This window comes from Dendrobates tinctorius, unplaced genomic scaffold (assembly GCF_039654945.1).
Source record: "Dendrobates tinctorius isolate UK_male_01 unplaced genomic scaffold, ASM3965494v1 ptg000011l, whole genome shotgun sequence".
NCBI classification, from domain to species: Eukaryota; Metazoa; Chordata; class Amphibia; order Anura; family Dendrobatidae; genus Dendrobates; species Dendrobates tinctorius.
This window is the reverse complement of record NW_027361679.1, coordinates 111,520,999-111,546,452: the sequence shown is the minus strand read 5'-3', so window position 1 is coordinate 111,546,452 and position 25,454 is coordinate 111,520,999. Positions and strand designations below refer to the sequence as shown.

The 25,454-nt window shown below is 46.2% G+C and overlaps 1 protein-coding gene across 1 annotated transcript; it reads right to left on the bottom strand.

Moving 5' to 3' along the window:
* Window positions 1–417: 417 nt before the first annotated feature.
* On the bottom strand, window positions 418–23,992 carry KXD1 (KxDL motif containing 1). Its single transcript, XM_073546187.1, has 5 exons — window positions 23,845–23,992; window positions 18,747–18,856; window positions 15,366–15,518; window positions 15,139–15,185; window positions 418–950 (listed from the first exon to the last, which is right to left on the bottom strand). The coding sequence occupies exons 1-5, from the start codon at window positions 23,887–23,889 to the stop codon at window positions 718–720; spliced, it is 588 nt and encodes a 195-aa protein (XP_073402288.1). The 5' UTR covers window positions 23,890–23,992; the 3' UTR covers window positions 418–717.
* Window positions 23,993–25,454: the final 1,462 nt, after the last annotated feature.

The following is a 25,454-nucleotide window of genomic DNA, read 5'->3' as shown; positions in this document are numbered from 1 at the left end:
TGCAAGTTTCTCGCATCAGACATGGTAGTGTGATCCCAGCCTAAGGGTAAGAGTCCATACACACATACATACTTGTAAAGAAAAGTCATGTACATTAATGAGAGGACAGGTCCTTTTTTAAAAAAGACAAAAAACTAGTATTATGAGGAGAAAGCAAAGTACTCACTGGAAGGAATATTAGAACCAAGTAATGGTACCTCTATATTAAAAGAAAGACAGAAGGAAAGGATGTTGTAAGGTGCTATACAATGATAATAGTGGTGGGTTACATTCCTGAGCCCCCCACATCCCCCCAAAAAGTACATAATACAAACATTCATTTACAGAGGAGAAGAAAAAGCGTTATATTGCAGATCTGGCCAAAAAACAGAATTTGTAGTTTAGAAAAGCTAAATTGACAACAAGATAATACAGGACTGTTTGCAAAGTGGCATTTCTTGGTTTAATCTTCATTTTGCAGCACTGTGAAGTCATTTACATATAGACAGGAAATATATTAACAAGTGCAGCTTTGAACACAACCTTCACCAGCAGAAGGAAGAACTTGGACTCAGCCTTGACAGATGCCTCCACAAGCAGTGGTACAAGAGTTCAGTTCAGACATCCTCCCAACATATCCTCTGGGACCAGTGTGCTCATTGTGAGATTGCTGAAATCCCATTTACAGCAAAAGGCTTTTCAAAAACCTTCTCGAGCGAGTTCACCCACAACAGTTGACTAGTCCTCATGAGCCACCTCATCATCTGTCAGAAGCTGGCCATTAGCAGATGGCGTTTCAGAGGGAGCCTGGGAAAGGTCCTCAAAGTCCTGACTCATGGTCGGGGAAATGATAGAGGGACTGGTATCACAGGACTCTGTGCTCTGCTCTGAAGTAGCAATAGTGGTGGCTGCACTCTTTGGGGTTGGGTCAAAGTCATCATCATCTTCTAAAATTGGAGATTCATAAACATCTGTAATCAAATGATACAAAAACGGTTTATTCAACTTATCAAAAACAGGAAGAAAAAAAGTAGCAAATCAATTTTACTCGAAAAGACACAGGCATGATATACAGTTTAAAGACTAAAATCTTATTTATATGCAGATGACATAAAAGAAACCTGCTGTCTTATAGAAACAAAGAACTGAAATGTTAAACTCCCCAAACCGCAGGCAGCATGAATCAATGCCTGGATGAACAATTGCAGCCAGGTAGATTTTTTTTTCTGAAATTCATTAAAATACACTTTAGAAATCTGTCTGGGGACCATAGAAAGAGAAAACTAATCCAATGTCAGACCCAGATGGCTCTTCCCAGTGCAGCTACAAGTGATTGACAGATCTTTCCATATGTACACCAGCACAGGGAGAAACCGGTCAGGAGCAGAGCCGAACTAGTCTACGGCTATGGTCCCCGACCAGGTCTGTAAAAGTATAATGTCGCTGAAGTGGTTAACCATTTAAGTGTGTACTGCATCCATGAGAGTAAAAATATAAAATTTACCCATACGATTTCCCTTATATCTAAAAGAAGTCAGAATGGGTCTGGCTTTCAAGGGGTGTCTCTTAGGCTGGTTTCACACTTGCTTTTTTTGCGCTGTATTTTAGCGCTAAAAAACGCATGCGTTTTTTTCCCCCCTATATTTTGCATGGGATGCGCTTATGTGCGCATACACATGCCTTTGTATGCGTTTTTCAGCGGTGTGCGCTCGGGTGCACAAAATGCATCCTGTTGCATTTTTTGGGCGTCCATGTTGCCTCAAAAAAACGCATGTGCAGGGGCGTGGTTTGCAGGGGACAGGAGCAGACATGTTTTGCTGAGCTCCTGTTATTTCCCCTACTTAAGCCTGCAAAAGCTTACTTTAAAGCAGAACTTTGGACTCTCAAACCTTCTAAAGAATGCCTGGAATAAAGAAGAACCCGGATCCGAAGAAAAACAACTTTATTATTGGATTAAAAAGTTCTCTGAAGAGATCTGAAGGAGGCCTGCCTTCCAAAACAAAGCCGCGGCTTGGATTTACAGCATCCGGCCAAGAGAAGTGGAAGGAGATGACTCAGCTTGACCAACAGACTCCCTGGGCTGAAGGCGCTAAGAAAACATCGCAGACAGCGGCTCCAGTATTTCAGGGGTCAAGCCTGCTGAAGCGTCGGGAGATCGCGGGGAGATGTACAGAAGAATCCTCCCCGGGGTCGGCACTGGGCCGGAGAGGAGGAAAGCCCAATGCAGGGAGGGAAGACAACCCTAGGAGGCCAAGTACAGCAGCAGGAACAGCGGCGTGACCAGTAAAAGCAGCGGCGCCGGTAGGAGGAAGAAACCGGCATGAATCTGCTTCTATCAAGCCGGCAGCAGGTGCAGGACGGGTTCCGAGGAAGGCGGAGGTAACGTCAGCGGCCACAGGAGCGATCGGCGGCATGGAGACAGCGTCACAGGAGGTCCGGGATCCAGAAGTGACAGCGGTGAGCATATCAGCGACCGCGGGAGCAACCAGAGACTTGAAGGAGGCGGCGGTCTCTTCGCCGGCGGCGGGAGCTACCAAGAGACGGGGAAAAGCGGCGGTGATTGTGTCCGCGGCTGATGGAGAGGTTGGCTCTGCTGGAGAGGTGGAGGTGAGTCTGTCGGGGGCTTCGGGAGCAGCGGGATACCCAGGGGAGGCGGCGGTGTCGGCTACAGAGGCTGCCGGAGCAGCCAGAAGAACAGAGAAAATGGCGGGAAATTTAAAAATGGAGGAGGGAGCCGTTGGGAGACTGGGGAAGACAGCGTTGTCATCAGTAGCGGTGAAGCCGGTAGTAATGGCGGCAGTTCCAAAAGTGGCTGTGGGAGCAATGGAGAGCATGAAAGTAGTAACAGATACAAGATCTGGAGACTTTGCAGTAAACTTAAAAGCTAATGAAGGAGCAGAGGGGAGCTTTATAAATGAAGAAAGAATTACACATATTATGAAAGAAGCTGAGAAAGACTTTATAACAAAATTCAAAGCAGCTACTGGGATAACACTTAAGTCAATGAGAGAGCTAGATGAGCAGGGAATGGAGGAGAGGTGGGGTGAAACAGCATAGTGTATAATGGACGAGATGGCTGAGGGGGAGAGATGGGAACTAGCGGAGGCAATGGAAACGAGAAGCTCTATTACAGTAGAACAGACACAAAATAGTAGAGATGATCCCAAGCGGAGGGGGGAGGAACTAAATTTTTCTAATGACATAAGCTTTGGCATAGGGGATAGCTTTAAGTTATGTGACAAGGTGGTGATGGGGGACGAAGACCAGCAGGATTACATTGCAACCTCAATAAGACATAACCAGCATAGGCCCCTTTCACCCATTTTAATTATTGATGGTAGACTCAGACATGAAGCACCAACATTTATCCCAAAGAAGGATGAGAAGGTACTTTATGGGTCATGGCAAGGGGAGGAAATAAAGAGTCAAAGTTTTGAATTTTCTGGGCCCAGTGACCACTCAGGGGATTTATCTGATCAAGCAAATAATTTGTATAATTCATTAGAAGATTTGCAAGGTATATATTCAGAGGGCATTTCGGAGATGGGGTCACCTGAATCTAGACGTAGTGATATATCTGTTAGTACAGATTCTGAGCTTAATTCTTCAGACTTTTCTTCAGAAGATGGGCAAGAGGGTAACTCTGATTATGAAGGGAATGACCATAGGAAGGAAAAGTATAGTACATCTATCACATCATTAATTGACAAAATACCTGCATCTGATGGTTATCCTACAGAGGATTTCCTGATTAAATTAGTAAAAGCTTTATTAATATCTGTTGAAACACTAGGGGGGAATTCTATTATAAGGAAAAATTCAGAAGCAACGTGTACGTCAGAGCTTTTCTTAAAAAAACTCTTTCAAAAAGTGCTGCTTTCCTTCCTGGAAGAACTTAATCCTAAACCTACAACAACCTTAGTTATTCCTACTCAAGACTTCAGAACGAACGATATTTCTCAGTTGAAACTCGAAACTCTACGTGCTGAAGAAATCAAGAATTTATTTTCACTTGCAAAATCTGTAGAAAAAATTCAAGACAGACAGACTCCTTCAGAAATAATCTGGCTATATATGAAGATTTTAAGAGGAAAAACAACGTTAAGATCAGGGGAATCCCAGAGAAAGTTCCTGCCTTTCAATTAAACAATTATATCTCCTCAATGATTCATCAAATTATCCCTCACACAAGCAAGATAAACCTGATTGAGAAAGCCTTTAGAGTCCGCAGACCTCCTTCCCTCCCGTCTGATGTTCCCAGAGATGTCATTGTCTCATTTTATCCTAATTGGATTAGAAATACACTGCTGAACATCGCAAAAGACCCGCTATTTCTCTCGTCATCTTACAGCCACCTATCCTTCTATAAAGATTTTTCTAAGGATACATGGAAGAAAAGAAGATCACTCCAATCAATAACGAAGGAACTTCGTTGTGCTAATATTTCTTATACTTGGACCCAAAATTCCACCCTCCAGATAAAGTTTGCAGCAAAGATGTTTGCCATTTCTTCCCTGGAAGAGGGTGTTGAATTTTTGAAAAATATTGGAAGATTGCCCTCAGCGGACTCACCTGGGATCTCGAGACTTCCTAAAGCAGACATCAACCCTCCGTGAAGATGTCTAAAGATTACAAAGCTCTAAGATGGTGGCAGACTTGTCCTCCTTTTAATTTTTAGGAGTAAAATTATTCATGTTTTTTAAATTTACAAAGATTCGGGCACTAATAATAGTAGTACGTTTTAACAGGGCACATTATTTGTGTTTAACAGATTAGAATTAGGAAGATAAAGAAGTATAATTATATATATATATATATATATATTTATATTATATTCATGTAGAATAAGCAGGTATTTGCTTTTGTAGCTTTGTTTGAACCTTTTTTTTACCCCCAATCGGTCCTAGAGCCACCTTGCGTGGTTGAGGACAGGGGGGTAAAGCCTCCAAACAGGTCCTAGACCACCTAGTGGTTACGGACGGGACAGGTAACATGCAACTATAGCTTTTATTTTTGTACGTATGATGTAATTATGGTACTTTATGTTTGTATACCTGTCTATCCCCCATCTGGGGGTCTCCCTGTATTTACAGGGGGTATCCTTTCCTCACCTAACCCTTTCCCACTTTCTTTCCTTTCCTGTTAAAAAATTCACAAAACTTAATAAAAACACTTAAATAAAAAAACGCATGCGCGCGCAATGCGTTTTTTTACAGCAAGACACCCATTATAAGTCTATGGGTGCACATTGCCATGCTCATGTATGCGTTTTTTTGCGCATGCGTTTTTTGTTGACCATTAGTTAGACAGTGGAATTTAGGGGTTTGGGTTAGAGTTAGGGTTAGTTAAGGGGGTTTAGGGTTAGGGTTAGTATGGTTTGGTTAAGGGTTAGGGTTAGTAAAGTCATGGTTTGGGTTAGTGTGAGGGGCTAACTAATGTTGGAAAAAACCCAAACGCGGTAAAAACGCATAAAAACGCAGCATTTGTATGCGCTTTTTTGCAGGAAAAACGCGCTGCAAAAAAAAAAAAAAAAAAGCAAGTGTGAAAGTAGCCTTAGCATGGAGGAAATGCTGAGACTACAGCTAGTGTAGGACAGACTAAAATTACATCCTTTATCTGTGCTAATTTGTAACATACAGACACACACACGAGAATAGCCCTATGTGGCACAAAAATCTTGGTAGCTATGCAATTGTGCAAGTTCTCCCACTTACAAAGATGAGAGAGGCCTGTAATTGACATCATAGGTAGACCACAACTATGAGAGTCGAAATGAGAAAACAAATCCAGAAAATCACCTTCTCTGATTTGGCAAGATTTAGTTTTCAAATTATGGTGGAAAATAGAATTAGACTTACCGGTAATTCGGTTTCTAGGAACCTTCCACGACGGTATACGGAGGTTGCCTCTTTGCCCTGATGGGGGACAGGAGAAACAGAGGTTAAAAGGCCCTCCCAGTGACTTATAACGGAGACCGTAGCCCTGGTTTACCTTCCAATTCCCAGATTCTTTATCCAGGAGTATAGGGTGGGAATTAGTGCCGTCGTGGAAGGTTCCTAGAAACCGAATTACCGCTAAGCCCAATTCTATTTTCTCTAGTCACCTTCCACGACGGTATACAGAGGAATACCAACTAATTTGGCACTAGGGAGGGACAACGGCCTGGAGAACCTTTCGGCCGAAGACTAGATCCCTACTGGATGTTACATCCAGTCTATAATGCTTTGAGACGGTATGGAATGAAGACCACGTTGCTGCCCTGCAGATCTGCTCTGGAGATGCACCTGCTTTTTCTGCCCAGGAGACCGAAGTGGATCTGGTTGAATGGGCCTTGATCCCCCCTGGGGGAGGCATATTTTGAGTGATATATGCTTCCACTATAGCTTTTTTTTATCCAATTGGCTATAGTGCCCTTTGCCACCTTTTTCCCCCTTGTTTTGACCTGAGGAGTGGACAAACAGATTTTGGTCGATTCTGTAAGGACGAGTTTGGTCCAGGTAATATAGAACAATGCGTCTGACGTACAGAGTATGAAACTTTTCCTCTTAAACATTTGCTGGGTTTTGGCAAAATGAGGGTAGGACGATTTCTTGGGATCGGTGGAACTCGGAGACTACCTTCGGAAGGAAGGGTCGAGACGAAGGACTATAGAGTCATCTCTAACAAGCAAATAAGGCTCCCTTATCGATAGGGCTTGTAATTCGCTTACTCTCCTGGCTGTGATTATGGCTACTAAGAAAACTGTTTTGTATGCCATGTTTTGCGGAGAGCAAGAAAACAAAAGGTTCGAATGGTGGACCTGCGAGCCCTTGAAGCACCAAGTTCAGATCCCATGGAGGGACTATTGTCTGTTTTTTAGGATTCATTCTGATGGCCGAAGTCATGAATCTTTTGATCCAGCGATGACCTGCTAGATCTTGGTCGAAAACGGAGCTGATACCTGGACCTTCAAGGTGCTAGGTCTAAGGCCGATCTCTAAACCGCTCTGTAAGAAATCCAAAATTTTTGACATGTTTGGCCTGAGCGGATCTGGTAAGTTAGGTAAACAGAAAGATGAAAATTTTTTCCAAATTTTGTTGTAGATAGCGTTAGTTACCGGCTTTCTGGAATTCTGTAGGGTAGTGAATATCGGATCTGACAACCCCATGGATCTTAGTACCTGGGCCTCAGTAACCATGCCGCCAGATTCCCCTTCTGTGGATTTGCGTGGCGAATCGGCCCCTGCGAGAGGAGATAGTCTTCTAGTGGCAAGAGAAACGGTCCATCTACCTGCATCTCGGTAATCAGGTTGAACCAGCTTCTCTTCGGCCAGAACGAGGCTACCAAGATAGTCGGAGTCGGGTGTTCTCGTACCTTTCTCAGGAATTTCGCCAGGATTGGTATTGGTGGGAAGGCATAGGCCAGGTGAAAGTCCCAATCCTGGGCCAGGGCATCCACTCCCCTGGAATTGTCTCTCTGGTTTAGTGAAAAAAAGGCCTCGACCTGTGCGTTTTGGTGAGAGACGAAAAGGTCGATTTCCGGTAGGCCCCACCTGTCTGTCTACTAGCAATCTGAAGCTCCTGCTGTTTAGGCTCCATTCTCCAGGATGGATGTCCTGGCAACTTAAGAAGTCTGCTTGTATATTGGTGGTGCCCTTTAGATGGACCGCTGTCAGGGACAATAGGTGTTTTTCGGCCCAACAGAATATTCGAGTGGAGATTCCTTTCAGGTTGCTGAATCTTGTACTGCCCTGGTGCTTGATGTGAGCCACTGCGGTCATGTTTTCCGAATATATTCGGATGTGATGCCCCGAAATCTGATGACCAGCTGCCAGGAGGGCTTCATCCACAGCTTTCAGTTCCCTGAAATTGGACGATTTCCCGCTCGTGGTCTGATCCCAGAGTCCTTGAAATGGAGTCTGATTTACCATCACCCCCATCCCCTTCTGCTGGCATCCGACGTGACTGTAGTCAACGGAATCTGGTTCCAACTCGCGCCTCTGCAGGGGTTTCTGGTGTTGATCCACCATGCTAGGGAGGCTCTCTCTCTCGACCCGGCTGGTGCACTTTCTTGTTCAGCATACCAGAATGACAGTTCCAGTTTTCCAAGATGTGAGCCTGGAGGGTTCTGGAGTGAGCTTGAGCCCAGGCTACTGACTGTATAGACGCTGTCATAGAGCCTAAGACCAACATGCCTTCCCAGATTATAGGGGACCTTATGTCCCTGAATTTCTTGACCTTTGATATTAAGGTTAGACGGTGGTCGTCCGGAAGGAATGACATTTGCTTTGCAGAGTCCAAAAGAACGCCCAGAAACTTCCTGGTCTTGGAGGGCTGCAGCTGAGATTTTTTCAAATTGGGGATCCATCCCAGAGACCTTAACATATCCAGGGTTTTTGACACTTGGGTTTCCAGGGTCACCTCGGTGGAAGCTACTATCAGCAGGTCGTCCAGGTAAGGCACTATACAGACGCCCTGGCTCCTGATGAATGACACTGCTTCTCCCAGTACCTTGGAGAAAACTCTTGGCGCTGAGGAGATGCCAAATGAAAGGACATTGAACTGATAGTGCTCCACCTGACGATTCCCCTGTACCGCGAACCTCAGATATTTCCTGTGTCTCAGGTGGATTGGAATATGAAAATAGGCATCCTTTAAGTCTATGGTTGACATAAGGAAATGTGGCCCGATCAGGGGGATGGCTGACTTTACTGATTCCATCTTGAACTTTCGGTATTTTACATGCCGGTTCAGTCCCTTTAAATTTATGATAATACGGGCCTCGCCTGATGGTTTGGTTACCAGAAACAACCGAGAGTAATTGCCCTGACCCCATTCTGATTCTGGGACCGGGCAGATTGCGCTTGACCCCATGAGGCTTCTGAGTCCTAACCGCAGTGTTGTCTGGTCTTTTGGGGGTCGGGAGGCAAGTGACTTTTAGACCCCGTGGAGGGGAGGAGATAGAGTATATCAATAGGCCCTCCCTGATGACGTTGAGGACCCAGTGATAACTGGTGATGTTTTCCCACTGATGTACGTATTTTAAGAGTCTCCCCCCACCAGGTCGAAGTCATTGCTTGTCTGGTTGGCCCTGCTGCTGCTGTGGGACGAGATAATTTTTTCCCCTACCCTTCGGGTAGCTCCATCTCCCCGTTTTGCCTTTGCCTCTTGCTTGGGAGGTCTGAGCTTGTGGGGCACGAAAGGGCCGCTTTTTGTTCTGGAAGCGCTTTCTGTCAGTGGCTCTCTCTAGAATCTCGTCTAGGGCAGGCCCGAAGACATATTCCCCTTTGAAGGGTATGGCGCACAACTTGGCTTTGGAGGTGATGTCCCTAGAGATGAGCGATATTGCCCAATATCGTATCGGAATTCCGATATTTGAAAAATATCGGATATCTATTTCCGATATCAATGCAAGTCAATGGGAGAAAAAAAAAAAATAGGAATTACAAAATGACCACTACAGTGCTATATAATGGATAAAATAGAGGGGAAACACCTCAGGATAATGGGGAAGGAGTTAGCATAGGAGAAGGGTTTGGGTTAGGATTAGTTGGGGTAGGGTTAGGGTTTATGGTTAGTAGGGTAAGGGTTAGAGGTTAGGGTTATGCTTATGGTTAGTAGGGTTAGGGTTAGTTAAGATTGGGGTTATGGTTAGTAGGGTTAGGATTTACGTTTAGGGTTAGTGGTAAGGGTTAGGGATAGTTAGGGTTAGTGATTTTACATTATTAAATTAAAACTGCCGGTGGTGGTGTCAATATGTCCTTTGACTGACATGGCTCCACGGAGCGCTCAGAGGCTGAAGGATTATGGGATTTCCGATGTGAAAAAAAATATCGGGCCGATTTCCGATATTTCAATATCGGAAAGCTCATCCCTAGATGTCACCGCTCCACATCTTGAGCCAGAGAGCTCTCCTGGCTGCGTTAGATTGTACTAGGGACCTAGCGGCTACCCTAACGGATTCCATAGAGGCGTCCGCTAAAAACCCTGTAGCTTTATGCAGGATGGGTAGGTAGTGTAATAACTCACTCCTGGAGGTACCCTGTGATATGTGGGATTCTAGTTCCTCAAGCCAGCAAAACAAACCTCTAGCTACGCAGGTGGAGGCGATGTTCGCCTTTAACGTGGACGCAGATGTCTCCCAAGATTTCTTTAGGAGACTTTCTATTTTTCTGTCCATCGGGTCCTTCAGTTGAGAAGAATCCTCAAATGGGAGCGCAGTTCTTTTTGCAACTCTCGCCACCTGAACGTCAACTTTGGGGATGTCCCATTTCGCAGAATCGCCTTTCAGGGGAAATCTAGGTTTCATCTCGGAGGGAGTGCTAAGGCGTTTTTTCCGGCAGTTCCCACTCCTGCGAAATCATGTCCAATATGTTGGCAATGGACTGCAGTTTTGGCTCCTAACTCCATGGTGCTTGAGTACTGCTGATACCAGCTCCTCCATATAGTCAGAGGAGAAGAGGTATTTCCTAATTTCGGCAGCCCTGGGCGATACCGGTTCCTCCCATCTCCCAGAGGACGATGTATAAGACAGGTCGGACTCAGAGTCAGAGTCTTCAACTTGTATTTTCCTTATCTTTGCTGGAGAACGGGATTGTGGTGGTGGTGGAGGTGGTGGTGTAAAAGCTGCTAGGGAAGACTACACCTCTTGTTGGAACAGGGAGCGAATCTCGTCTAAGAGGGACGGCTGCTCTGCTTCAACTACTTTGTCGGTGCAGGACCAGCAAAGCTTTTTATCCCATAATGAGGGAATTTTAATGTTACATATTGGGCACTTTTTTCTAGTTGCGGCTTTGTAGGTAGACGTTTCTCCCTAAAACGAGAGGGAGGTCAGAATAAAGGGAGACCCCAAAGTGAGATCACCACCCCACGGACCCCTTCCCTGCAACACTCACAGTGGCAGGAGCAGAGCTGGGCTCTGCAGACGCAGGGCACGAAGAGCCATCCATGTTGAGGTATTTGTCTTACCTCTACGCAGGCTTCAGCAGGGCTTTTATGCTCCTCAGAGCCAGCACCTGCCCTCCAGCGATCGGTGCTTCCCATTCCCCCTCCTGGGTCCACGTGCTGGCGTTCAGAAGCGGGCACCGCGCGTCGCATGGGGGCCGCCATTACCGGAAGTCGGCGTCCTCCCTGGAGCGCAGATACTGGAAGTGACGTGTGAGATCCACCGCCGTCACTTCCGGGACGCCCAGATGCCGCGCGCTGGAGGGGGAGACCCCGGGGAGCTGCGGGAGGCCCCCGGTCAGGGATCCCTGGCCTGCTTTGCCCTCACGGGGGCGCAGGAAGGCCAGCGAGAGCAGCAAAGAGGAGGCGGCGAGACGCGACCACCAGCTGCCCGGCATCTTGACGCAGGTAACCCTGCCCCGTTACTGCAGTTGCCGGCCACCACAGTATACGGACCTCTCCCTGCTCCATGGGGAACAGGACAGACACTGACAGGTGGGAGATGGGAGGGCCTTTTAACCTCTCTGTGTTTCCTGTCCCCCATCAGGGCAAAGAGGTAACCTCCGTATACCGTCGTGGAAGGTGACTAGAGAAAACAAGTATTTTAGTACGGACTACATTAATTTCTGTGTAGACAACAAGGTACCCACAAAAGTAGTGAGGTGCTTCTCTAACAAACCATGGATCAGCCCCGGAATAAAGGCTCTTCTCAAAGAGAAGTTGGCCTTCAGATCAGGTGACAAGGGCAGGCTGAGAGGTTCAGAAGGATCTGAAGTATCTAATCAGGCAGGGAAAGGCTAATTATAAGAGAAGGATTGAACTGAAATTGTCACAGAAAAGGATCCATGAAGTATGGGAGGGTCTAAAGTCTATATCTGGGCATAGACAGACTGTCTCTATGATGGTTGTAGATAAAGAGGGGCTTAATGAACTTAATCTATTCTTTAAACAGATTTAATCACACACTGGCTGCTCCTGCCCCTGCATACCATTCACACCTCTCTGCTACAATGACCTCCCCCCCTGCTGCAACTTGTCAACTGAGCCAGGGTCTGTTCTTCACAAGTACCCAGGTTGCAAAAGAACTGAATAAGATCAAAGTTTTGAAGGCTGCAGGTCCTGACGGCATCAGTGCAAGGCTAATCAAAACCTGCGGGCACCAGCTGAGTGAGATCATTACATATCTTTTAAATATGAGCCCGAGAATGGGTATAGTACCACAACTGTGGAAATTATCGTGTGTGGTACCAGTTCCGCAGAAACCTTATCCGAAAGACCTTAATGACTATAGACCCGTAGCATTGACATCACACCTGAAGGTATTAGAGAGATTGGTTCTCACATGTCTCCGTCCTCTAGTGAGCTCGGATATGGACCCTCTCCAGTTTGCCTACAGGCCGGGCATTGGTGTGGATGATGCCATTATCCACCTTCTAGATAGGACTCTCTCTCACCTGGAGAAACCTGGGAACACTGAGAATAATGTTGTTCGATTTCTCTAGTGCTTTTAACACCATACAGCCAGGTCTACTGAGAGACAAGCTGGGCCTTGTTGGTGTGGACCTCCAACTCTCCACCTGGATCCTTAACTACCTCACGAACCGACCTCAGTTTGTAAAGGTTCGGGACAGTGTGTCAGACACGGTGATCTGCAATACAGGGGCACCTCAAGGTACAGTTCTTGCCCCTTTTCTCTTCACACTGTACACTGCGGATTTTAGGTGCAACTCATCTAGCTGCTACTTGCAGAAGTATTCTGATGACTCTGCAATAGTAGGCCTCATCACAGGAGGAGATGAAAGAGAGTACAGAGATACTAACCAAGCTTTTGTGGAGTGGTGTCAGAGGAACCACCTTAGGATTAATTCCGGGAAGACCAAGGAATTGGTGGTGGACTTTCACAAGGGAAAAAATCCACCAGTAGTGGTGAACATTCAGGGAAATGACATTGAGATAGTCGACACCTATAAGTACCTTGGTGTGATCCTCAATAATAAGCTTGACTGGGCCCATCACTTGGATGCAGTGTACAGGAAGGGCCACAGTAGGCTTTATCTGCTCAGAAGGCTGAGAGCCTTCGGAGTTAGAGGGGCACTCCTAGCATCCATCTTCAACTCTGTTGTGGCATCAGTCATCTTCTTTGGTGTGGCGTGCTGGGGTAGTGGCATATCAACCAGGGACAGGAATAGGCTGGACAAACTGATTAGAAGGGCCAGCTCTGTCCTGGGATGCCCCCTTGATCCAGTTCAGGAAGTAGGCGACAGGAGGATAGTGGCCAAGGTGAGCTACATGGCGCAGAATGATTCCCATCCCATGCATGAGACAGTGACAAAGATGTGCAGTACTGTCAGTGACCGGCTACTTCATCCTAAATGTGAGAGGGAGCGCTATCTAAAGTCCTTCCTTCCTGCTGCAGTTAGGCTGTATAACCAGCACTGTCCAAAACGGAGAACGACCCAAACAGAGAACTGATAGATTTAAAGTTGTGACAGTCCGGTTACTTTTTTTTTTTTTCGTATATGTACCTACCGTCAATGTAATGCCTTTATGCATCTGTATCTGTACATGTTCCTGCCTTGCTGATGTAATGCTCTGAATTTCCCCATGGTGGGACGATTAAAGGATTATCTTATCTTATCTGGTCACCTAAAAACATGCAAGATTTCTGGCTCTAACAGACCTGTAACTTCTTTAAGAGGCTCTTCTGTCCTCCACTCATTACATGTAGCAAAGGCACCTGTTTGAACTTGTTGTCAGTAGAAAAAGACACCTGTCCACAACCTCAAACAGTCACACTCCAAACTCCACTATGGTGAAGACCAAAGAGCTGTCGAAGGACACCAGAAACAAAACTGTAGCCCTGCACCAGGCTGGGAAGACTGAAGCTGCAATAGGCAAGCAGCTTGGTGTGATGAAATCAACTGTGAGCAATAATAAGAAAATGGAAGACATACAAGACCACTGATAATCTCCCTCAATCTGGGGCTCGCTCCACACAAGATCTCACCCCGTGGGGTCAAGATTATCACAAGAACGGTGAGCAAAAATCCCAGAACCACATGGAGGGACCTAGTGAATGACCTAAATAAAGCTGGGACCACTGTAACAAAGGCTACCATCAGCAACACACTACACCGACAGAGACTGAGATCCTGCAGTGCCAGATGTGTCCCTCTGCTTAAGCTAGTACATGTCCGGGCCCTTCTGAAGTTTGCTGAAGAGCATTTGGATTATCCAGAAGAGTGTTGGGAGAATGTCATATGGTCTGATGAAACCAAAGTAGAACTGTTTGGTAGAAACAAAACGCTTTGTGTTTGGAGAATGCTGAGCTGCATCCAAAGAACACCATACGTACTGTGAAGCATGGGGATGGCAACATCATGCTTTGGGGCTGTTTCTTTGCAAAGGGACCAGGATGAATGATCCGTGTAGATGAAAGAAAGAATGGGACCATGTATCGTGAGATTTTGAGTGTAAACTTCCTTCCATCAGCAAGGGCAATGAAGACGAAACGTGGATGGGTCTTTCAGCATGATGATGACCCCAAGCACACCTCCAGGGCAACGAAGGAGTGGCTTCGTAAGAAGCATATGAAGACCCTGGAGTGGCCTAGCCAGTCTCCAGATCTCAACCTCATAGAAAACCTTTGGAGGGATTTGAAAGTCAGTGTTGCCCAGCGACAGGCCCAAAACCTCAATGCTCTAGAGGAGATCTGCATGGAGGAATGGGCCAGCATACCACCATTAGTGTGTGCCAACTTTGTGAATACTTACAGAAAACATTTGACCTCTGTCATTGCCAACAAAGGATATATAACAAAATATTGTGATGAACTTTTGTTCATGACCAAATACTTATTTTCCGCCACAATTTGCAAAATAAATCTTGCCAAATCAGACAAGGTGATTTTCTGGATTTGTTTTCTCATTTTGACTCTCATAGTTGTGGTCTACCTATGATGTCAATTACAGGCCTCTCTCATCTTTTTAAGTGAAAGCACTTGCACAACTCGTGGCTGACTAAATACTTTTTTTTTGCCACTGTATGAGTCCAAGTGAGTATCATGCATGGTTCCTTTTAATTAGAGCAGTAATAGTGTACAATACTAACTGGACATCAGCGCGTATATGGCATAATGGGCATAGCTTTAGGACAGATCTGATGACCCGGTGACATTCACACTGGAGAGGAAAATTAGGGAAATAATTCATCTGTGATAATGCATTCCAACACTTACTGCTGAAAGACTCTGGATACTGTTTTGCCAACTTCCCTTTCAACATCCTGCAGAAAGAAAATCAAACGGTGAAGATGTCAAAGAGCGGCGGATGTTACCAATCACTCACAAATGTTTGCAGGTAAACGCAGAGTGAGAAGTGGAGAGAAGGTTCAATATGTCAGAACGCTTTACATCTTTATTATCGGTTCCCACCAATAGAGTGTGGATAAAGAGTGAGCTAGCACCTTATTCTTCTAAATATCATGTCCAGATCCTTCTTCATCTCCACCAGAGTTCTTGTGTGATGTAAGAAGCGATCGCTCATCTGTTGCAGCCGGACATTGGATAGACTGTTAAAATTTGACAGCATTTCATTGGTCTTCTCAAAACGATCAAGCCTGAAGATAGAAAAGAGAAAAAAAAAAACAACCCATACAATTAGAATCCTACTTTGTACAGTGTATTTTCAAATGTCAACAATCCATTTATAGGGCCCCCAATTCCACACTGGTAAATTAGATCATATATCTTTATATGGGGTCACATGATGCAGCTGTGCATATCCATGCAGCGACTTACTGCAGCACGAAACCATTAAATTACTCATGCAAATGGCGACTCTCTCCTAGTATCACGTAGGACTCTGTCATTACCTGTTGTGTGATAGGCCAGCACAGCATTGTGCATTCCATCATAAACCATAAGGTTAACGTGAAGAGATCCCAAGACCCCAATGAGCATACTTCCCGCTTTATAAGATGTCTGAAGAAATACGTTCACCATTTTAGCTTTGCCTTTCTAAACAGACGTGCAAGTGATTTTGATTGTAGTGGCTATGAATTGCACAGGTCTTAATGCCCCAGTGTATAAGGGGAGAAGACACATGGTGTCTGCGTGGAGGGGAAAAAAAAAAAAAAAAAAATACTTCTCAGGGGTTGTATCAGAAATTGGGAAAGCGGTGCAGGAATGAAGCTGGGTAGTTTAAGCCACTAGTGATAGCAGCATCCTGGATTCACAAACTACATGTCCAGCATGTATCAGGATGACCGTCAACTTACTTCCTGTGAATGCTACATCGGACGGTCTACAGTATATTGACCATCACGTGTAGAAGCCCCCATCACCAATGTGTGTTGTCGTAGTTTATAACGGTAATGCCTAGCATAAGCTCTAGTGGATGAAGTGGCAAAGTGGTTTGCCACTTAAGTGGGATATCAAAGCTGCAAGGTCAAGAGTGACGCAAAGACCCCAAAGGAATATTAAAACTAAGGCCACTTCGTGTGGCAATACATATGTGTGGGTGCCTCCTTCCTATATGGTGCTTTTACCTGGGTGACTGCACCTTTTTTCTTCATTGAATAGTATTTGACATCACTTTAAGAGAAGTGTCTATTCATACCCATTTTATTTACTAAACAAACCCCTTAGTGACCACGCCAATTTTTTTTAAAAATCTGACCAGTGTCACTTTATTAATACCAACAAAGCTGTGAGCATAATTATAGACCAAACACAGAGATGCACTATAGGACAGTCGATACCAACAGAAAGCAACAAAAGTGCTGAAAAGTCTCCTAAAATATACAATTTATTGAAAATATTAAAACAATACAAAGTAAATAAAGATGTGAATAAATGCAGAGTATCCACAAGATGGGGGGGTCACAACTATACATAGACAAAGTGTCAGCCAGCACTCGTACTATACACAAATAGGATGGTATGTACTACGGAACAAAGGACCACAGAGCAGACATAATACTTACATCAAGTGATGCACCCATATAGGGTAGTGTATGGTGTGATTCCCCCCTGACAAAGCTTTGCTGAAACGCGTGTTGGGGCTGAGGAATCACATTATACACTACCCAACGGCAGACTATTTGGCTATAGATTGCCATGGAAACATCAGAAACACATGATCAAGATCTCAGGATTCCGATGTGATTAGAGAGGGAGCCACACACTCTGTTAACCAACTAGATGCTGTAGTGATTGACAGCAGCATTTGCAGGGTTAAACTGCTATAGTCAGTACCAACACTGATCCTGGCTGATGCAGCAAGTTGTACAGCTGATAGTTGCTGGATTGTCACCCGTTAGGGGATGCTATCTTCTTATATCGCAGGTCAGTAAAAAGACATATTGGTGGTCACTAAGGGGTTAAAATTACATGGCTACATTGCTCATCATGCCAATCACAGTATTTGTATCAGTGCAACTTTTTGACCAAACCGTATATTTTTTTTTAAAAGGTGCTTTCACATTGCGTTTAGGGACACGCTCGGTTGCCCCGTTGGGGAATATGCCCGAACCCCCTGCAAACGGGACTCAGACGTATGCGCTGACCGAACCATGAACCAACGGTGCTGGCAGAGTAAACATGCATCATCTTCAGGAGTGTCTACTATGTTCGAGTGTCTTCCTCCAGTAGACGTGTATCATTTTCGGCTGTGTACATCAGAGCCCACATTCGCTCTACCGGCACCATTACAGTCTATGGCCCAGTCGGTTCATGCGTCCCAAATAGTTTTCCGGGGTGGGGGGGCTCAGACGTATGCACCAAGGGGGCCACCGAGTGTGTCACTAAAGGAAGTGTGAAAGCACTTTGTTTTTACCTAATAAATATTTACGCAGTCTAGCTTCAGTAAGTGCCTTTCTGCTTTCCTTTTTCATTGGATTTGAAGTAGAGCCCTTCACTATATGGATTTCATAGTACTGGTGTCTCCTATGTGGCACATACATCATCTGCGAATGTAAAGGAGGCCACAATACAATCCGACATCTCTATAAACGCCACCGTTAAACCTCATTAAAGAGGTTTTCCCACAAAAAAAGTACATTTTAATCAATAGATCTTGGAATAATAATTTCTGCAACTGGATGTGTTTAATAAAAATTGTTCCTGTGCTGAGATAATCTTATACATATGCCCCTGCTGTGTACTGTGTAATGGCCGTGTCTGACCATACAGGGACATTGTCTGATCACACCACAGGTACTGGGCAGGAGAGGAGGCAAAAGGGGCTACAGCAGGGGGTCACAGCTGATTCTTTTTGTAAAGAAAAACATTTCCCTGCCTGATTTTAAGCAATGTGTTACCTCGCAGAAAGCAGCAGAAGTGGCCATCCCGTGCTGTCCTCTCTGTATACTCTTGCCTGTACATAGCAGAGGCCCATTCATACAATTATCTCGTCACAGAACACCACATCTAATTATGGAACTTGTTATTCCAAGATCTATTGATTAACATATACTTTGTTCATGGGGAAACCACTTTAAATTAATTCCAAGTAGAGTAGCACAAAGACGATATAAAGAAGTAGGATAGGAGCAGGAGACCTCCGCATCCCCTATAGCTATGCCCTCCATGTAGAAAGGCTGATTATGCAACACAGCCGCAGCGTGCAAGCCTTGTGAAGGGCCGTGACGTCTGGAATCACGGTGACACTTTGTGCTCCAAATCTAGACATAAAGCACAAGCCTCACTGACATAATGGAAATACCAATGACAAACCCCCAATTCCACACAGACTGCTTGGGAGCCCCCAAACACAGAGCAGACAATTCTCTATGCTATTCAGGGCATTTTCTTATTTCCATATGACAACCTCAGGAGAAACGTACATGTGCCTCTGAGCCAGTATGATGGCGTTGACATCCTCCGAGTTCACCATATTCAGAATCCTGCTACAGAACACTCCTGAAGAGCTTGGTTCCATCACGTGGTCCGCAGCCTGGAAGACACAAGCAATGGAAAACAAGTGTAACCACATATATCCAAGCTCTAGATTAATGTAGATTGTGGTGCATGGACAGAAGGGGGACAGCGCCTTCTGCCCACTAGCATCCACTCACTGGACCCAAACTGGAACAACAGATTGCCACTCAGTGTAGTAGGCAAAGACCTGAACGATAGCCTGCAGAGAGGTCCAGGGGGTGTGTGAGGGCAGCAAGCAAGGCAATGCAGTGGGCCTTCATTAAGTTAATTGTTTTATCACATCTTAGAGTATTAAATTACCTTTAAAGAACAAGTTTTTTTCCCCCATAAGTCAATAGTTCACGCGAAAATAAACTTTGCAATACACTTTATTGGAGAAACCTCTTCTCCTGGACCAATTATTCACTTTCCATATTCTCAAGTCACAGGTAAGATCTGCCTTCAACTAAGGCTAGTTTCACACTAGCGTTTTTGAGCACAGCGACGGCCTGCGCACGGCCGCCGCTAAGCCACGCCCCCTGCCGCGCCTCCGCCGGTAGCTCCGCCTACCGCTGCATGCGTCCCCTATCTTTATCACTGGGGGCGCAGGCCGTGCGCAGTATGCGTTTGGCGGCGCATGCATCCTTTTGACGGTGCACCGACCTGCGCCAAACGCAACCTGCTGCAGTTTGGTTGCGCCGGCGCACCATCAAAAAGGCGCATGCGCCGCCAAACGCATACTGCGCACGGCCTGCGCCCCCAGTGATAAAGATAGGGGACGCAGGGCGCATGCAGCGTCATGCGCCGGTAGGCGGAGCTACTGGTGGAGGCACGGCAGGGGCGGGGCTTAGCGGCGGCCGTGCGCAGGCCGTCGCTGCGCTCAAAAACGCTAGTGTGAAACTAGCCTCATACAGGTTTTTCCCATTCAATAGATGACAGTTTTTGCTCATAATATTCTATGGAGAACTGTAACTGTTTCAGGAGAACTTGGAGCAGAATGTCTGTCTGCCTCTAGCTCCTCCTCCCTCCACAGAACTTTATATGCACCAATCGCCATCTCCTGTCTCAGTAAGGCGAGAACTGTCTTCACTGACCACAGAACTTACCCATGAAAAGACAGTGAGAGATCAGTCCAGGAGGACAAAGAAGCGGGTTTCGCGCACACAGAACTTAAATGGTTTGTACCAAGTGATTAGTGAAGGTCGACTGCTGGGACCTCCCACTGAACTTGAAAACATGGCTCAGTGGTGCACCGTCAAGATTGCATCTACTACTCCATTCATTGTCTGTCGGATAGCTGGACATAAAGCACTGTACTCAGCTGTCTGCTGCAGTCCCTTCGGCAATGAATGGAGTAGTGGATCTGCCTTCTAGAAGGTGCACTGCAGAGCCATGTTTTTGGAATCCTTGGGAGTCTCATCAGTCACACATACATCAATTAGCAGTTACCTATGCTGAAGATGGTTTATACCCAAAGGTTAAAGTGAACCTGTCAGGATTGTGCACAATAACCTACAGGCACTGTCAGGTCGGAGCCGTTATACTGATTACAATACCTGTGTGATGAAATCCGTCTTGTGGTGGTTCTTTAATTTTTATTTTCAGTTGCGAGTTAATGATATGCTCATGAAGACCTCTAAGGGGGGGGGGGGGGGGGGGGGGGTCTTCACGTGGTGCTCTGTTAAGGTATTCATCAGTCACTGATCCTTCACTGACCAGCCCCCTAGTTTACATAATGAGATATAGATATTTCTATTAATTAGATGGTGGCCCGATTCTAACACATCGATGTTCAAAAGATGGTCCAGGACGATCCACCACGATCAGCGATCTCACAGCGGGGGCCTGGTCGCTGCTGCGTGTCCCACTGAGGCTAAGTACCCACGTTGCAGAAATTTCTGCAGCATTTCCGCGACTCACGCCGCAGGAAAAACGCATGCGAGTTTGCATGCGTTTTCTTGCGAAAAACATGCATTTTTTCATGCGATTTTCGTATGCGGAATGGAAGAAAAAAACGTGCAGCAGGCATGCACCAGCACTGCAGCCTGTTCACATCTATAATATGTATGCAATTAATTTCTTTGCCGCTATTAATAACAAAAAAAAAAAAAAGTTTGAAAACGCGCCGGCCGCACCTGTGCATTAGCAGCCATCGACGATCCACTAGCTGCTACTGTGCAGGCGCCACCATCTTGCCAGAGGAAAAAAAAATAAGTGGTCTCCACTAAGATGGTGCGGCCTGCGTAGTAGCATCAACCAGATTGCCGATGGCTGCTATTGAGCAGGCATGGCAATTTTTTTTTATTTTTATGGATAAAACGGGCATGTCATTAACACAAAATGGCAAATAAAGATTACACAACAACCACAAGATGGATTTCATCACCAGGTATCATTGTACTCAGCATAACGGCGCCAACCTGACACTGTGTGTAGGTTACTGTGCACAATCCTGCTGACAGGTTCTCTTTAAAGTTCTCACCTTTTTAAAATTACTATTTGGAAATGAAAAGTTAAAGCAGCTACCACGGGTTGCCGGTTATACTTTTACTTATGGAGACAGCTTTTGTTTTGTAGTAGTGCTGAGTTTTTATAAGGCATGTGCACACGTTCAGAATTGCCGCGGAAATTTCCACAACTCCCTGACGTGGAAAACGAGCATGTGGAATTGGCATGCGTATTCCCGCTAAACACTAGCGATTTGCAAGCGTAAATTAGCTTGCAGAATGCTAGCGTTTTCCAAGCGATCTGTAGCATCGCTTGGAAAAGTGATTGACAGGTTGGTCACACTCATCAAACAGTGTTTGACATGTGTGACCAACTTTTTACTATTGAGGCCGCCTATGCAGCATCAGTAATAAAAAAATCTAATGTTAAAAATATTTAAAAAAAAAATAAAAAAATTGTGATATTCTCACCTTCCAGCGGCCCCCGCAGCCTCACGATGCTCCGGTAACTCCCGTCCCCAGTGATGCCTTGCAACAATGACCCCAGATGACGAAGCATCATGCGAGAACGCTACATCATCACAGGTCATTGTCGCAAGGCATCACTGGGGACGGGAGTTGCCGGGAGCATCGCAAGGATTGGGAAGGCTCCTGGGGCCGCCGGAAGGTGAGAATATCACGATTTTTTATTTTAATTCTATTTTTTTACAGGGATATGGTACCCACAGCCCAGAGGACAGTCACCTCTCCTCCAGACCCTGGGTACCATCCGCACATGATCCGCTTACTTTGCGCATGGTGGGCATAGTTACATGCGGAAAGTAAGCAGAACAATGCATTCCTATGTGTGCAGAATCGCTGCGATTCCACACAAAGAATGAGCATGCTGCGGATTTTTCCGCGATGCGATTCCACCGTGGAAAAATACGCAGCATTAGCACAGCATGTGCGGAATGCCATTGAATTCAATGGATTGCGTTGTGTAAGCGTTTTCGCCACAAAAAAACGATTACGATCCGCAACGTGTGCACATAACCTAAAAGTGACAGGATATGCAGCCATACTAGGCTGAAACAGTGGCTCAGAAACTGATACCATACGGCAGCGCCTACAGTAGTCACTTCAACAGCAAGAAATATTCCAATAGGTAAAAGGCAAAATTACGAAATTTCACCTTCACAAAATTTAACTCAACTGAAAGCTCTCCTAATTCAGCAGAATAAAAAAAAAAACAAAAAACAAAAAAAACAACAACACAGGAGTAAAAGATTCATTACAAGAGGAAGAGCGGCAGTGCTAGGACACAGGGAATGGACCAGATGGGTAACGAGTCTTTTATTGCTACAATCAGAGGCTGAACACACACGTATACATCTCTTTCTCAGCACTAGCCAACAGAAGTCTACTGAAACCCCTAGCATATAGCATGGGCAGACATTATTATTCCACACACCTATCAGTAGAAAAAGCAAAGCTGAAATCATAGCACCTTTCTGCACATCTGATAACCATGGCTCACCAGGACAGGACAAATCTAACCCCAGCGGTGCCCCTTACATGTGAAGCTGCAGTCATATGAACACTGCCTATCTGGTGATCACAGGGTGACAGGGCACAGATACGCTCCCTGGTGCCCCTACATGTGAAGCTGCAGTCATATGAACACTGCCTATCTGGTGATCACAGGGTGACTGGGCTCACGTACCCTCCCTGGTGCCCCTACATGTGACACTGCAGTCATATGAACACTGCCTATCTGGTGATCACAGGGTGACCAGGCACAGGTACCCTCCAGGGTGCCCCCTACATATGAGACTGCAGTCATATGAACACTGCCTATCTGGTGATCACAGGGTGACCGGGCACAGGTACCCTCCAGGGTGCCCCTTCATGTGACGCTGCAGTCATATCAACACTGCCTATCTGGTGATCACAGTTAGAGTGATCAATGAGTGGAACAGGCTGCCACGAGAAGTGGCGAGTTCTCCTTCAATGGAAGTCTTCAAACAGAGGCTGGACAGATATCTGTCTGGGATGATTTAGCGAATCCTGCTTTGAGCAGGGGGTTGGACCAGATGGCCCAGGAGGTCCCTTCCAACTCTACCATTCTATGATTCTACCCTCCCTTGGTGCCCCTACATGTGACGCTGCAGTCATATGAACACTGCCTATATGGTGATCACAGGTGACCGGGCACAGGTACCCTCCCTGGTGCCCCTACATGTGAAGCTAAAATCATTAGACCTCTCTGCCCAGCTGATGACAAAGGCTCACAGGGGATACAGGGCACATAACCCACCGGTTGTGCCCCCTATAGGTAATACTTGTCAAACTGCAGGCATAAGTTCCTCTGCTCATCTGATGGCAAGGCAAATGTAGCCAAGATGGTGCCCCCTACTGGTAGCACGTGAAGCCGCCATCTCTGGACGGCTCCAGTACAGCCTCTGCCTCCTCGATAGTAGTCCCTGAACGCTCTGCCTCGTGCAGAACTTCTGCCTCACATGGCACTGTGTGGAGTTGTGCGCTACCACCCACACACATAACCGCACTGCACAGCCGCATCATGCACACCAGTCACCGAATGCGGCTGCTTCCCCCGGGACTCGGGCAGGTCCTTGCTCATGTCTCAGCACTTCTCCCCGGACATGCAGCCTCCGCCGGCAATCCACCCACTTCCTAGTTCCCCTTGTAATGCTCCGTCTCATTGGTCACTTCCTCCTGCCCGCAGATTGGCTCCTGTCTCAGTTTGCCCCGCCCACTGCCCCTTTAACCGTTTGCTAGCGTGCTGTACAGAGGTGACGTCCTGTACACGTGCGCCCGGGGCTGGCGGTGTAAACAGAAGCCGGAGCTCCCGGGCTGACGGAGGTTTCTACAGCGGGCTCCTATCCGCAACATGTTTGTTTCCACTGGAGTCATAACAATAATAAAATATGGTGTGGGGATGGGAACACACGATGGTAAAAACGGACACACAGACCACACTGATGGTAATAACGGACCCAGACCACACTGGTGACACACTGATGGTAAAAACGGCCACAGACCACACTGGTGACACACTGATGGTAATAACAGACACACAGACCACACTGGTGACACACTGATGGTAAAAACGGCCACAGACCACACTGGTGACACACTGATGGTAATAACGGACACACAGACCGTACACTGGTGACACACTGATGGTAATAACAGACACACAGACCACACTGGTGACACACTGATGGTAAAAACGGCCACAGACCTCACTGGTGACACACTGATGGTAATAACGGACACACGGACCGTACACTGGTGACACACTGATGGTAATAACAGACACACAGACCACACTGATGGTAAAAACGGCCACAGACCTCACTGGTGACACACTGATGGTAATAACGGACACACGGACCTCACTGGTGACACACTGATGGTAATAACGGACACACAGACCACACTGGTGACACACTGATGGTAATAACGGACACAGACCACACTGGTGACACACTGATGGTAATAACGGACACACAGACCACACTGGTGACACACTGATGGTAATAACGGCCACAGACCTCACTGGTGACACACTGATGGTAATAACGGACACACAGACCACACTGGTGACACACTGATGGTAATAAAGGACACAGACCACACTGGTGACACACTGATGGTAATAACAGACACACAGACCACACTGGTGACACACTGATGGTAATAACGGCCACAGACCTCACTGGTGACACACTGATGGTAATAACGGACACACAGACCTCACTGGTGACACACTGATGGTAATAACAGACACACAGACCACACTGGTGACACACTGATGGTAATAACAGACACACAGACCACACTGGTGACACACTGATGGTAATAACGGACACACAGACCTCACTGGTGACACACTGATGGTAATAACGGACACACAGACCACACTGGTGACACACTGATGGTAATAACGGCCACAGACCTCACTGGTGACACACTGATGGTAATAACGGACACACAGACCACACTGGTGACACACTGATGGTAATAACGGACACAGACCACACTGGTGACACACTGATGGTAATAACGGACACACAGACCACACTGGTGCCACACTGATGGTAATAACGGACACAGACCACACTGGTGACACACTGATGGTAATAACGGACACACAGACCACACTGGTGACACACTGATGGT